The 16,358-nt window shown below is 36.8% G+C and overlaps 1 protein-coding gene across 1 annotated transcript in view; it reads right to left on the reverse strand.

The window, feature by feature from the left end:
- The window catches only part of Pxdnl (peroxidasin like), a 471,071-nt gene that overhangs the window by 125,885 nt on the left and 328,828 nt on the right, over positions 1-16,358 (reverse strand). The window contains exons 11-12 of the mRNA XM_058573993.1: positions 10,804-10,920; positions 8,461-8,619 (exon numbers count right to left, since the gene is read on the reverse strand). Coding sequence (XP_058429976.1) covers positions 8,461-8,619; positions 10,804-10,920 — 276 coding nt within the window. The remainder of the gene's footprint in view (positions 1-8,460; positions 8,620-10,803; positions 10,921-16,358) is intronic.

Genomic DNA, 16,358 nt, shown 5'->3' on the forward strand with positions numbered 1-16,358 from the left:
ATCCATGTAAAAAAAAATCTAAGAAATATCAAAAGTATTCTAGAGTGAGTTTGGCAAGGTCACAGAATACAACATAAATGGAAAATCAATGAATCATATTTGTGGACTCAATAAATGAACACACAAACACAAAAATTTTTAAAAACAGTATCATTCAGAATTGCTCAAAAACATGGTATGCGCCAGGTGTGGATGGCACAGGCCTGTAATCTCTTAGACTCAGAAGACTGAGACAGAAGGACCACAAGTTACAGGTCAGCCTCAGCAACTTAGCAAGATGCTGTCTCACAGTTAAAAAAATACAAAAAAGACTGAGCATGTAGGTGAGTGGTAGAGCACCCACAGATTCAATCCCCAGTACAGCAAAAGGAAACCCCAAAAATGTGATGCTTAGGTTTCAATCAAGCAGAACAATCATGTGTGGAAGACCACAGAAGGATGATATAAGAAATGAAAGAAAAGCTAAACAATGTATTCATGAGTTGGAAGTCTCAAGACAGTAAAGATGCCATTTCTTCACAAATTGATATGCAATTTCCATTAAAATCCAAGCAAGAGAATTTTTTATAGATATAGACACGATTACTCTAAAATTTATTTAGAAGTGCAAAGGAAACTAAATAATTTTGTCAAAGAAGAATAAAGTGAGAAGAATCACTCTACTGGATTTAAAAACAGAACAACAAGCTATAGTAATTAAAGTGTGTGGTACTGAGAAGATGGACACAGACCCACACATTAATGGAGCAGAGCAAGATCCACACAAGCCCAGTTCATTCTGACAGAGGTGCGAGAGCAATTCAATGAAAGCCTTTCAACAAATGTGCGGGAGCAACTGAATAATCCCAGGCAGAAAAATGAATCTTGACTCACTAAACAGTCTCACACTTTATACAAAATTAACTCACAATTAACAATAAAACATAAATTGTTTTAACTATGAAAGTTAAAAAAGAAAACACAGGAGAAAACTTTTATAATAGGCCAAAGTTTTGACTCTGTATAAAAAGTGAGATCCATCAAAGAAAACTACATGAAAATTAAAATTTTTATTAGTAAAAGACCAGGTTGAAAACTAAAAGACAACTTAGGGAAGGAGAAGAAATATTTTGCAAAACACATATACAACAAAGGGTTAGTATATAAAATATATGAAGGAACCTAAAAAGCCAATTGTTTAGGGAAAAAAAAAAAACAGTTCAAACAGAAAATGGGCCAAAGACGTATCATTGTACCAAGGAGGATATACAGATAGCAAATCCGTGCGTGAAAAGGTTCTTAACATCATTAGACATTGTAGAAATGCAAATTAAAGCCATAATGAGGTATTATTGCATACCTATCAAAATGACTAAAATATATATATATATATATATATATATATATATATATATATATATATATATTATATATAACAGGAACAGAAGTCATTGGCAAGGATGTAAAGAAATTAGATTACATACCACGGGTGAGGTTATAAAATAGTATAGCCATTCTGCAAAGGATTTTGAATTTATTTTTAAAAATGTAAACATGCCAACTACCAAATAATACAGCAATTGCTCTCTTAGGCACCTATCCCTGAGATATTAAAAATTTAAATTCACATAAAAACCTGTACATGGATCTTTACAGCACTTTTACTTATGATAGCCCAAAGCTGGAAACAACCCAGATGTCCTTCAACAAGTGAATGATAAAACAAATAGCAAATTATCCATGCCTTGGAGTTCTACTACAGAACAACACAAAGGACAAAATACTGATATATATATGCATTCTGAATGAACTTCTAGATAATTATGCTAAGTAAAGAGCTAATCCAAAAAGATTATGTACTCTATGATTTTGTTTATATAAAATTCTTTTCTTTTTCTTTTTTTTCTTTTTGGTACCAGGAATCGAATACAGGTGTACTTAACCATTAAGCCACTTCCCTACCTCCTTTTATTTTTTTATTTTGAGACAGAGACTCATTAAATTGCTTAGGGCTTCCCTAAGCTGCTGAGGCTGGCTTTCAACTTGTAATCCTCCCGTTTCAGCCTCCGAAGTTGCTGCTGCATGCACCACTGCACCCAGCTCACATAAAATTCTTGAAACGACAAAATTATAGAATTGGAGAACACATTGGTACTTGTCAGGGTTTTGGGAGGTGAGAAATGTGAGACGGCAAGAAAATGGGAGGGAGAGGGGTGTGGTTTTGAGAAGGACAACATAGGCGATTCTTGCAGGGAGAGAAACTGTATCTTGATATACTGATGTCAATATCCTGGTTGTGATATTGTTTTGAAAGATGTCACTGCTAGAAAAGGACAAATGGGATCTTTTGTGTTATTTCTTGCTATTGAATGTCATTGCACAATTATCTCAAAATTAAAGGTTTAAATAAAATTAATCAATGACATGAACATACGTGGAAATAATATTCAACAACAGTGCACATTGCTTAAGGATCCCAGGGAAACTGATTCAGCCAGGAACTTCACGCATCTAAACCTCACATCCTAGCCTCATTATTTGACTTCCTTTATCTCCAGCCACTTTGACCTCCTGTCACACAGCTTCTCATTACCATGGACTGTGCCACTGCTTATAATATCTTGGAAATATCTAATTCCACACCCTAGAGCAGAACTCTTTTCTCTACTGCCCTTTCATTTCCTTATTTGACTTCATGTAGACTTCTAAGTCTTTTCTGCAAAAAAAAAAAAAAAAAAAAACTTTAGGAAATAGCTAGGTGTGTAATCCCAGAAGCTCAGGAGGCTGAGACGGGAGGATTTCAAGATCAAAGCCAGCTTCAGCAATTTAGCAAGGCCCTAGATAACTCAGTGTAACCCTGTCTCTAAATAAAATACAAAAAGGGGCTGGGGATGTGGCTCAGTAGTTAAGAGCCCTTGGATTCACTCCCCAATAGCCCTCCCCCAAAACATAAAAACTGTAAGAAAGGGCATTTTTCAAGATGAAAGGTTCCCTTTAAAATTAAAAAGAATTTCACCTTATACATCTACATTATTCCCCTGAAAGTATAGAAAATTAACATTTTTTTCCTAAATTGTACTATCTTTGCTCATTTTTAAATTTTTTTTCCTTAATTTATATTCTTACTGATTTAGGGAGTTCTTTGTATATTTCAGATATCAAAGAACACTTGTTAGTTAAATATGTTGCCAAAATCTTCTCTTTGTGACTTATGAATCAAAGGTCTGAACATTAATCTTTTCTTTTATGCTAAGAGGGTTATAATTTGTTTTGCAGATAAATTTTAGTTGTTATTCAAAAAGAGTTAAATATCTGTTTTAGATTTTAGAGTCATTTTTTAATCTGGAATTGATTTGGGGATATAGGGTGGAGTAAGGACATACTTTTGTCTTCCCTGTGAACAACCAGAACAATTCACTGAGGATACCTAGTTTCTATAGTCATGCACAACACCACTGCTGCCATCAATTGAATTGACGTCTGCTCAATTGGTCTAGTCATCTCTGGGCCAGTAGTAAAATATGTAATTTCTAATAGATATATAATAATCTTAGTTATTCTTGGATCTTTCTTTTTTCATCTGCATTTTAGAATCATCCCTTCATCTCCCACCAAGAACTCTTTTAGGATTTTATCTGGAATTGCATTGAGCTATAAATTAATATTGGAAAAATTAACATTTTTTGCAATAGTAAGTCTGTCTTCTTCAATTTCTTGTACTGACATTTTATCCTTTTTCCACATGGTTCTTGCACATCTTTTGTTAGATTTATTTTTAACTAACTTACACTTTCTTGCTATTTTAAGGAGTATCATTTTTTATAATAAAATTAAGCATCCTGCTTGTCACTGGCACATAGAATAGAAAACAGTTTGTACTTGACATTAGATTTAATAATCTTACTCAACCCCTATTTTATAGTATATCTGTAGCTACTTTTGGATTGTGTATAAGAAAAAGTTCTATTACATATAAGTAATAAAATGTTTGTATTCCTTCTAAATTTCTAAGATTTGCTGTTATTTCTTGCCCTTTTGTACAGGCTAAGATCTTCCCTTATAACATTAGACAAATACAGTCTACTTTCTAAGTTTAAAGGGAATATTTTTAACATTTCACCTTGAAAAGCATCCTTTCCTATGGTCTCTTTTTTCATAAAAAGAGTTTTTATTTGTTCACTTTTATATTGCTAATATATTTTTTCTAAACAATGAAGAGATGGCAAATTTAATCAAACTTTTCTCTGCATCTGATGATAATCAATCCTCCATTAACCTAGTAATGTCTATAAGTTCTGTTAGATATTTTCTGTTGAGATCATTCAGAACTTTTTTCTCATAATGTCCTTAATTCCTATTGTTGGAAGATTTGATACTTTTACAATTCTAAATTTACAGTTACTTTTCTTGAAACACTTTGAAGACTTGGTTCCAACATCGTCTGACACCTATTGCTGCTGACAGCAATGTAAATTATTTATATTTAGCAATATGTCATTTATTCTGCTTAATCTATACTGCTTCATCCTAGCCTGGATTTATGTTTTCTTGGTTCTAGTTATGTTGGCTAAAAGCTCTCCAACATTGTTTACCTTCCCTTTCTACTATCTTGAGACTGAGAACATCCATTTCTGTCCTCTGTGTGTTTTCAGTTTGTTTGTATATCTTACACTTTCAATCTAGTTCACTGATATTTTTCCCCTTAAGCATGCCTAATTTGCTACTTAACATATATTTAAAATTTTTTTCATGATGTTGTCTTTTATTGAGAAAACTTGTGTTATCTTAACTCTTTCATGTTTGTTACTTTCCAGTTGTCTCCTCATTTTTTTTTAAGAGAGAGAGAGAGAATTTTAATATTTATTTTTTAGTTATCAGTGGACACAACATCTTTGTTTGTATGTGGTGCTGAGGATCGAACCTGGGCCGCACGCATGCCAGACGAGCGCGCTATCACTTGAGCCACATCCCCAGCCTCTGTCTCCTCATTTTTATGATAAATTTTATTTTCTTAAATGTTTCAGATGTCATTATAACAGATCTTTTTATTCTAATTCCTAAAATCCTTAAGCTTATCTATTTATTGATAAAATTACTCATTACTCATTCTTATGTTTGCATTGTTTATTCTCTTGGGTGTGTCGTACCCTTTGTTGATTTGATGTACTCAATCTTAGGCAAATTCAAGTCCTAAACATAATGCTTTTCTCCATATGGGTCTGTGTTAGCTTCTCTTGTGAGCCCTCTGTTGTCCACACTAGCTCCCCTGCCTCGTTCAGAAGGCTGTGACCGTTTGCATTCACCACCTTGCCACTCCTCCAAATCTCCCTGTCTATGCTGCAGTCATGACAGGCAATGGCCTATTTGTGTCACCTTTCCTTTTGTGCACATATACTTCTCAACATTCTGATTTTGGATCAGCCAACTTTTTTTTTTTAAATTTCTTTTTGGTTGAAATAACTTCAACTTACTTTCTGCCAGCCTAGTTATGCAGTATAATAAATCACATTTTTTAATGTAGGAAATATTTTTTTTAAATTTTATAACAGAATTTTTCAGAGATTCTATTCCTTTGACGGCCAGAAGCCCCATTCTAATTAACTATAATTTATGCAGCCTGGGTTCTTGCTAACTGCTCGGATAACTTGCACCTCACAAAAGGATTTTGCCCATTTGTATCCGTTTGCACTCTCTTACCCGTGATGAGCCATCCACAGAGCTTTCCTGAACATTTCTCAGGGCTTATATGTCATGACTTGACTTCTTCACACTTCTATGACCACTTCTCCCTCTTGTGCAGGATTTGACATTTCCTCCTTTATTCAGCTCTCAAGACAGGAAATTACTTAGGGCTCCACTTCTTCAATCTCTCCTCCTTCTCTGCCAATTTTTTAAACATTACCCAATTGCAGTGATTCCCACACGTACATTCTAGCCAAGGCCTCTATTTTGAAATACAGATTTCTATTCCCCACTGATAATTCAATATCTTCACTGGAAAATAGATTTATACCAAGCATGTCTAAAAATAAATGCTTGGTTTTGCCCCAAATTCTAGGAACAGAAGCTAGCAGACTTTGAGTGCCTAATTTCAGCCCCTGTCTCTAAGGCATCAGTGGTATCTACTTCTCTTAATTTTTTCTTGAATAACCCATCCTTCTTTTACCCACATCCCCAGACTCATCCAGAGACACTCTCTCCTTTGCTCACTAAATTACAGAAACACTGCTCTTTTCCCAGGACTTTGAAACATACGATATTCTGTCTCTTCTCAAAGATGTCACTCTTTTTTGCTTCCATCTGTGATGTGTTTCCTCGTACAATCTTTGGACTAAACTCTATTCATCCCTTAGCAAACATGTTAAATCTTACTTCACCCAAGTCTCTGCTCAAATATCAAGTCCTTACAGTCACTTCCACCACTTTCTCTAAATGGCATCTCCTGATGCATTTGTTTTGCTCCCCCGGCAATCTTTATTGGATCCTTCATCACAGTCCGATATATTTAAATTGCTTCAGGGATTGGAAAAGAAGGCAAAAGGACTGGGGTTGTGGCTCAGTGGTAGAGCACTTGCCTAGCATGAGTGAGGCACTGGGTTTGATCCTCAGCACCACTTAAAAATAAATGAATAATTAAATAAATAAAGGTCCATCTACAAGTAAAAAATATTTTTAAAAAAGAAGGAAAGAAGGGAAAAAATGCTCTTTATAATCTCATAGATAAAATGGTTCCATCTGTCATAATTTTTTCTTGAATTCACTCACTCTTCCCACTGTTGTGATCCCAGTTCAGGTCAAGTGACTAGTTTCTTACTAGTTTCTAGGGTTTCTTCACTAGAACCTTTCCTGTTCACTTTGGGTTTACTTATATTCTAAAACATGGATCTGATCAAGACTCAATAGTTACGTAGCATGAAATCAAGACCTATTCCAGGTCTAATACAACCAACTGTTCAAACGACTTCCTTCCACTTGGGCCTTGCTATTCATACCCTTCACATAATCTGCTACAACACTTATACCTCTATTCTTTAAAATACTTGTTTGTTTACTTCCACATTCATGAATATTGCTCATAATATTTTCTGGGCTATGGATATTTGATGGATGTATCAAATACTTCTATATGTGTCCGATGATATACTCTAATTAGATTAATAAATGGCATATTCTAGCAGTATTTGGTTAGACTAAATGGTATACTCTAATGCTCAATTCAACAGGGACACCTCAGAGAGTGGAAGAAACCTCCTTAGCGAAGATCAGTGGCTTCCATATTGAGATGTGAAGGCTGACAGGAGACGGACAACTGAAAGATGTGAAAATGGGGCAAAAGGAAGATCAATCATTGTAAATCGATATCAATATCAATATGTCAATCAATATGCATCTGCATATTATATCTTATTTGATTAATATTTGTTCATTTAATATCACTTCCATTTTTTTCAAACATTGATCCAAAAACTTCTGGTGGATGGTCTTTAGTTGAAAATCAGTTCAAAACCAGTTTGGAATATTCTTCAGAGCAGTTTTCGATATTTACTCTTAGACAGAAATGGGTTTGCCAGAGGCATTTCATATCCCTTCATCTTTCCATAATTGTATTTCAAAGCCTCCCACTCATTTGAGTTGCTATTTGCACATTGGGATGCCAATGCTAACTTCTCCTTTCATCTCAATTTCATTTAAAAATGAACATTTAAGCTGGGCGTGGTGTTGCACTCCTATAATACCAGCAGCTCAGGAAGTGAGGGCAGGAGGATCAAAAGTTCAAAGTCAAGTCTCAGCAACTTAGGGAGGTCCTAAGCAACTTAATGAGACTGTCTCAGAAAAAAAAAATGTGGGTTGGAGATGTGGTTCAGTGGCTAAGTACCTCTGGGTTCAATCCTAGTACCAAAAAAAAAAAAAAAAAAAAGCATTTAATGTCTAAAATAGAGGGGTAAAATAATTAATAATAGACAATACATCAATACATAGTAGTAACTTGATATACTCATGTGTTCATGTTTATTGTGAACAGTTTGGCACTACTCATGTTTCTTCTTATGCTTACATTGCTATATAGGGCTAAACTTTGTTTCTACTTATCATATGTTCTTATCTAAATGTGTGTTACCTCTGAATTTAGAACCACTACATCAAAACAAATTATGCAGGACTTGTAGAGAAACTTAGGAAATTATATCAAGATACGAAGAGTGCAGAAAATGTAAATTAGTCTATATATATGTGAGCCAACAACCTCAGCCCCATGAAATGACTTTTAAAGAAAACATGATTGCAATTACTATTAATAAAAATAAAATTTTAATGTAGAAAGAGAAGTTCTACAGAAGAAGAAAAGTATGAAATTATTGATTTCTTAGATCCTAAAAAAAAAAAAAATTGTTTAAGTAATGGGGTTTCTGCTGGGTGTTTTGAAAACATGGGAAGAGAGAATCTCTTTAGGATGTGAAAATGAATCTTGGCACTTATTACCTTTGGGCTTTACGGTCAGGTGGACAGACACCTTTCTCACCCCCAGTGGACTGACTGCTTGGCATTCATATTGACCTTCATCGTGTTGTGCTACACGGTCAATTCTCAGAGTGCCAGAGGAAAGAACTGTATGTCGGCCTTCCACAGGGAGCCGTCTTCCTGCAAAGAGGAAAAGCAAGTACTCCGTATTGCATTTGTATGACTCAAGGAGCGAAAGGCCAGAACTGCATGACTGTCCTAATAAAGGCTGAGATCCTTCTTTCAGGAAATCCTTGGGGTGTGAACTAGGATGGCTCCTTTCTGTATCACATTCCCCAAAATATGGCATGAGCCTTGTCCTGACCTCCCCCAACCTCCGCCACCGTTGAAGCCAGAATTAGGCAGTCAGTATAAATAGGTAAATTGAGTCAGGTCAGATTCAAGGAGGCCAATTTTGAGTGAGTCCAGCAAGTTGGAGACTGTCCCCTGAAGGATTCAAATGTTAATTCCTTCAGAGCCCTTCCTCCACCCTTATGAAGAACCTGTTGCCAAGGTAACCAGTCCCAGGAATTGTCCCTCCCTTCTACAGGGAGTTATTAAAGTTGTTAATTAGTGTGTCCTTGGCTGCTCCATCCTGCCCTTCCCCCTTCAGCCCACCTGTTTCCCACCTTTTGGCCATCCCACCGAGCACTCCTGGGCCTAGTCACATACACTGTAGGGAGAAAGATGAGGGGAAGAGGGCAGGAAATAAAGGAAGCCTAGGACTTATAAATAGGGCAGAACACCTTGCTTCTGGGGATACCAGGTATAGCCCCCTTCTCCATCCTGGGAGAAGTCTATGTTACCCCTTTTTAAATAAACCCTGCTTTTATGCTTGCCTCAGCTGCTTCTCTAATGTTCAAACTTCAACATGTGGGGGAGGAGAACTCGTCACCGATAATCTGCAGGCAGTATCACTGTATTGCAAGGATTTATCATCTCCCACCAGGAAAATAGCTTGGCCTCTTTATGAATCCCCTCACCTACCTGCTTGACTCCTCAGTTTTAACCACAATTAGAATGGAAATTTCAGAACGAGTCTGAATACTAATATAATTTTCAAATACCTCTCTAACATTGGTTCATCAAATGTATACAATATTGAGAATATAAAAGGATTATGGGAAAAGAATACTTAAAATGCTTAGGCAGCATACCAAATGTGGTATTTTTGTGACACTCCTGCTGATAACCCTCAGAGCCACACCCCAAGCCACCACTGTACTTCTTACCTTTGAGCTTACACTGAGCTTCTGGATCCTTCTCAACACTTTATTCCTCATGGTCACTAGCAATTAAATAGGGTTGTCATTCTCAACTATTTCAGTAAAAACTTACTGAAGTCTTGTTACAGTTAGAAAAAGCAATAGCTAACTTTATTGAGTGTGCACACAGGTTGGCAGCTACTTGTTCCAAATATCTAAAATTTTAAGCATAGTCAGATGAATTCTTACAACCGTCTGATGATGTAGTACATTTCATCACCCCCAGCACATAGTTGAGAGTACGCTAATAAACAATGGTTAATTTACTTGCTAAATTCATGCAACTAGTAAATGAGGGAGTAGAGATGAATCTAGGCTTTAGGGCTCCAAAGTCCACCTTGTAAGCACTGTTGTCTACTTCTCCAAGTCCCAGAGCAAGAACAGAGCAGAAATTTTAATCCAAAAATTTCGAAATGCATAGACATATTTTGAATTTAACCTAGCACTTTAACTAATGTAGAAGCTAAGATTTCCAAGCCCAGAGAGTCTTGGTCAATCTCTCATCCAGCACACTGTGCATCTTGTTGTACAATGTTCTCAGGTTCCTGAAGAGTACCTGGTCCCTCTGGATGGGAGGCTGAACCCTGCCTGCCAGGCCCTGTACCCAGGCTACTCACACTTCAAGAACAGCAGCTCTATTCTGAAAGTTTCATTTAAGTTTAATAAGTTGGAGCTCCATTTAGCATTTTGTTTCATTTCTGATTTCATTTTGTACTAAAAGAATTTTTGGATTCAAGTTGAAGATTAATTCAAAAGAAATCTCTAACATTTTGCAGGCTAGCTTTTGGTATTTTTTTTTAAAAAAAAAAAACACTAAACTTTCCAATAATTTTATTTTTAAAGTCTAGAATCTATGTCCCAGAGTAAAAGTATGATTTCAGGAAGGCCATACATTCAAATACCAAAACTTAAAACATCAGAAAATTTAAGATAGTGTTGTACTTAAAGTGTGCTGTTTAGATGTCCACAATGTACTTGTGATAATTAAACTATTTTTTGTACTTTCCAGAAAGAGAAGGTACTCATTTCTTCCCACAATCATTTATGGAAGTGCTAATACCTGCTTTGGTCCAGAGGATAACTGGTGGTGGGCGGCCTTCAGCTTCACAAAGAAGTTCTACAGCATGCTCCTCCAACACCACCTGGTCCATGGGGCTTCTTATAAATTGTGGTGGAGCTGAAGACAAAAGAGGCCACTAAAATCACAAATCATTTTGGAACATTTTAATAACAACTCGAGAAGAAAGAAAATATGTTTAAAAGTTGAAATATGTTTTGTAATTAGAATTAGTTTTGAGATAGCAACTTGAGGATAGAGAAAAAGAGAGACTGAGTTTCAAAAGAGAAGTCCCCAGGAGCCCAACACCTGGAAAACAGTAAACACCCAAGAACCTTTAAAATGCAAAATAAGCATTCTTCAGCAACCCAGACCTTTTCCTTTGCCTGTACCCTTGGTTTATGTGCTTTCCTGCAAAAGAAACAATGTACAAAAGTGCAAGCAAAGAGAAAACTGTGCAAAATTGTGTTACATTCTGTCCTGACTCTAGTTCAGCCCCTACCAACTGTCCTTTTATAAATATAAATGCCACACACCAATGGGTGGGTCTTTCTTCCTCTGGAGATAGACTTCATTCTCCCTTGAAGCATATTCTTTGCTTTAGCCCCAAAACTCACTCTCAAGATGGCCAGCATTCTCCGGTAATGTGTTTCTTACTCTGCCCCAAGTGATGTCTCTCCTGTGAGATATCGAACTCTTAAAAATGTATCTGCTTTCTTAATAAAACTGTCTGTGTCTCAGCTGACTGGTGCATGCTGAAATTTATTTCTGTCACAAATTCCAAGGATCCCACATATCCTGAGTCGAGGACCCCCTTCTCTGGGAACTCCTTTCATGACATTCCCAATGATTTATCAGCAAGGATATTGAAAACAGAGAAGTGTTTGCATATGTTTGTGCCTGCTTGCAAGGAAACCAAAAAAAAAAAAAAAAAAAAAAACAGAAATAACCAATATGGACTGAAGCCAGAATGAGACAGGCAGTCAGTACAGATAGGTAAATCAAGTCAGGTCAGCTCAAGGAGGTCAATTTTGAGTGAGTCAAGCAAGTTGGAGACTGTCCCCTGAAGGATTCAAATGGTAATTCCTTCAGAGCCTTCCTCCACCCTTATCAAGAACCTCTCCCTGCTCCCACCTGTTGCCAAGGTAACCAGTCCCAGGAATTGCCCTCCCTCCTACAGGGAGTTATTAAAGTTGATAATTAATGTGTCCTTGGCTGCTCCATCCTGCCCTTCCCCCTTCAGCCCACCTGTTTCCCACCATTTGGCCATCCCACTGAGCACTCCTGGGCCTAGTCACATACACTGTAGGGAGAAAGGGAAAGAGGGCAGGAGAATAAAGGAAGCCTAGGACATATAAATAGGGCAGAACACCTTGCTTCTTGAATACCAGGATACCAGCTATGGCCCTCTTCTCCCTCCTGGGGTAAGTCTGTTACCCCTTTTTAAATAAACCCTGCCGTATCTGCTTGCCTGGGCTGCTTCTCTAATGTTCCAACTTCAACATGTGAGGGAGCAGAACTGTCACCGATAACCAGCGGTATCAGGACCATTTCTTAGTCTTATGGAAGCTGCTTCATATCACTAGATCTTCCTGCTTATCTTTTACTAGCTGAAATAGACATATTTAAAGCTACAGTTCATATTTGAATTGTTAACAAAATGGTTCTCTCCAAATGTTCACGTATAGAATAAAATTAAAATCAAATTGCTCTATTTATTTCAGAAGAAAAAATATGTTCTATGGAGAGATGCTCCTGCAAACACATAAAATCATGCTTTTGAAAAAGTGCCATTTATGTCAAAATTTATAGTCCCAAATATTCAAAATGTTTATAATGCTTTTATATAAATAATGAATAGCTAATAGCTGCATACACCATTTGTAGAAAGGGATTCTGTTCACAATACTTTACTATGAAAAAGAAATCAGTGTGGCCATTTAAGAAAGACCCATAACCCTCAATAATATCTGAGTGGTGACAATTTCAAAAACTCTTTCCCAGATGACAGGCATAATCCCAGTACCCCTTGTTCCTGCCTGCCATCAGCGAATACAACAAACACGATGAAGTAAATACCATTTGACAAAGCATATTTGTTGCAAGTTTCATATTATGTGCAGATAATAAAGATTTTTTTAAAGGTCCTCATAAATTCTAATTAAGGTGCTAGACTGAATACCATATTATAAGATTAATTACACATAAGCATGAAGACCCTCAGGAATGCCTGAAAGCTATTTGTAATTGACTTCTAGAAAACAGCCTACAGACAAGCAGTGTCAAGCTCCTCAGTCCACAGATAAAGAAATTCAGACTAGAGGAGTTTGAATTGAATTTCTCTCAGTCAGAACCAGTAAGTGGCAGAGACTGTTAGAATCTAGGTCGCTCAACCCCCAGACTGATGTTCTTTCCAGAACATTACACTAACTCCTGAAATTACCAGGAATGGCTTAAAAAGAACAAAAATATTTCTACATTAAAACTTGAATTCATGACACAGTAAAAGAAGTATGTAATAAAAGTAGGTGGTAGTTAAGACAAAAAAAATTAAAAAATCTACCCAGTGTTCTAAGTTGGGAAATTTGATTTCAGTTGTTTAGTAATAATTAAAATTTAGTTAGCCAGGTCTGGGCAAAAAATATTGTATTACTTCATGTGCTCTTATAGTGGGACAGACAAGGCTGGACCCGGAGGAATAGAAGGAAGCATGTTTATAAAGGCTGTGTGCAGCCAGGTTCAAAAAGGGGGTTTTTCCACCTCCATCAAATCATGCCTCTTAACCCTGAGTTTAGAAAGTTTCAAAACTTTATACCCAACGTGTAGGGGCGGGGCTCAGAGGCTCACAATCTGCAGCAGCCCACACAAAAGCAGTTTTTTCCAGAACAGTGGAATCCCGACGTGGATATACAATCAAGGACACTCTCTGCAAGAATCAGCACCCAGGATCTGGAGAGTTCTCCTTGCCTTCCTCCAGCCTGCTGGCTCCAAAGGACCTGACTATTGTCTATTGAAATACAAAGGCCTCTGTGGAGGCCTTGGATTGGTCTTTCTTATCACATCCTGCCTCTGTAGTACACCTCCAGCCTGAAAACTCTGCTGCAGAAATTCTTGTTGATAGTCTAAGAACAGTTATTTTGGGAGTGGGGGGTCTCTGGAGAAGCTTAATTAAGATTTTCCATGGGGGCAGGGTGGTGCCACTACACCATCATTAAAATTGCAATAATAATAATAATAATAAACTCAGGCATGATGGTGCATACCTGTGGTCCCAGCAAATCAGGAGGCTGAAGCTGGAGGATCACAAGTTCAAGACCAGCCTCAACAACTTATCAAGACCCTGTCTCAAAGTACAAATAAAAAGGTCTGGGCATGTATCTCAGTACCTTGGGGTTCAATCCCAGGTACCAAAAATAAATGAATAAAAATAAAAATAAGTCCCAAGATTCTGCACGCTAGCAAACAACAGGCAAAATTTAAGTAAACAAGCAATTTACATTTGTCCCTTATACTAAATGACCAACTGCCTAGATCAAAGAAGAAATTTCAATCTGGTGGGGAAGACAATCAAAAAACCCTGAACATTATTACAAAGGTAGGCAGTGAAGCCTGGAGGAATTAAGGTTGACCTTTTTGAGCTTTTATTTAAAACTATTGCCCAATGAATCCCACTGCCGATGCTAAACCAGCACACGTGGTGATGGAGGACCTTTCTATTTTTATTACAACCCTGCCCCACGTTGCAGGTTACTCATGACCGTAATGCCACATGAAAAGCATTTCTGTTTACACTGTTAAGGACATAGATCTTTTCACCTAAGCCTCCATGTTGTGATTCATGCCTTTTAAATGAAGCTTTCTAGATTTTTTTTTTAAGTTTATTTGTCATTCATTCCAGCCATTTGAGGGAAGGAGGTGTTTACCGATGGGTAACTATGATATCTGTGATTCAGCATAACTGAACATTAAAAGAACTAGAGAAAACTGATAGAATACCCATTAAAATAACCCCAAAAGGGTAACATCTAAAATATTTATGCTCTAGGCAAATAAAGAAGCCTCTTTCATAAATGTATAAATGATTAATGGACCATTTTAAGACTAATTGAAAATCTTGATACACAGACCCACAAGTGGCACAAGAATACAGTTGCAAGTGACAAAGGACAAGGAGATGGCAATCTCAGTGCAAACTGACCAGTAAGAAGAAATGATTAGCGTTTTGTGGTATCCAAAAAGAGCAGGACTGTAAATGTTGTCAGAGTTTAGCTAAATATCAATTGATGCAGATGATCAAACAGAAAGAATAGGAACCACTTGCAAGAAGCTGGGAAGCAGAGACTAACATAGTGTGAAATAAAAGAGACTGTTAAAATGCAAATGTTTGACTAGACACTGGGTTTCTAAAAAACTAAGACTTAAAACATAAAATCACGGATCCAAAACAGAAACCACACACTATTTCTTTTAAAGCATTTTTCAATCCCAATGCATTGAAACAAATATAAAAATAATGTTTGGGTCCTTTAAAAGTAATTCCCCCTACCCACCTCACCTGAAGTTGCCAAAGACTACAAGGAGAAAAATTTCATTTCTATAATTTATTTCTAGAACAAGAAAGGTGTTTTCATAATATTAGCATTTCTACAGGACAACACAATTTTTTCTTTAGACATGTCAATGGAAACAAGAAATGATTGATCTATTTCTAACTGAAGGAATTGATTCAATTCAGAAAACTTTCACTGAATGTAGGAAACCCAGGCTGGGTGAAGTTCTGCACCTTTAGAAGAAAATATTAGTCTCAATGCAGCCAGGATTCACCATCCTGAAGTTCCCTCAACTCTAGAACTGTACTAGAACTGCACTAGACAGTCCATATTTTAGACTGTCTTTGCTCTGCGTTTTTTCAGATCAGAGGTTTTGATAGGTAACATCTTATGCAAATCTGAAATTAATGAAACCGCCTAACTCAATTAAAATATGCATACTCCCTGAGATCCTTAAAATGGATCGTTGTGAATTTTTAGACTCTTATGATATAATAGAAAACTGTTTTGGATAGGACAGAATAGGACTTGTGGCATCTCTTTAAAAACATGAATTCCACTGTTTATGAAATCTCTAAACCAACAGGAGGATTGCACATGTGCAAACACACACACACACAACCACAACAACGAATATGGAAAGGAAGGGGCAGCTCCAGGTTAAGAACAGAAAAACAACCGAAAAGCATTTCTTTTTTACAACATAATCACCCACACGTAGCTTATTCTCGGGGTTCAGAATGGCACTGTCACTGCTGTCGCTACCTGCTAAAGCCCTGAGCATATTCTCAGGCTATGTTGAGTAGACAGCTTGGTAAATGACTGTGAACCTGGGGCATAGCCTTTCACTTTCGTGGCTGGAGTGTCTTCCCTTTATCTGTAAAATATTCTGAAACACAAATATTTTTTGACAGTTTGCTGCCAGATTAATGACTTCATCTCTTTTATTACCAATGCCTGATTCTGGCATTTGGATAAAGACTTAAGTTGAAAAAATGCCCAACTTTT

Source organism: Marmota monax, unplaced genomic scaffold (assembly GCF_021218885.2).
Source record: "Marmota monax isolate L192 unplaced genomic scaffold, Marmota_monax_Labrador192_F-V1.1 WCK01_AAM20220418_F8-fsc00044, whole genome shotgun sequence".
NCBI classification, from domain to species: Eukaryota; Metazoa; Chordata; class Mammalia; order Rodentia; family Sciuridae; genus Marmota; species Marmota monax.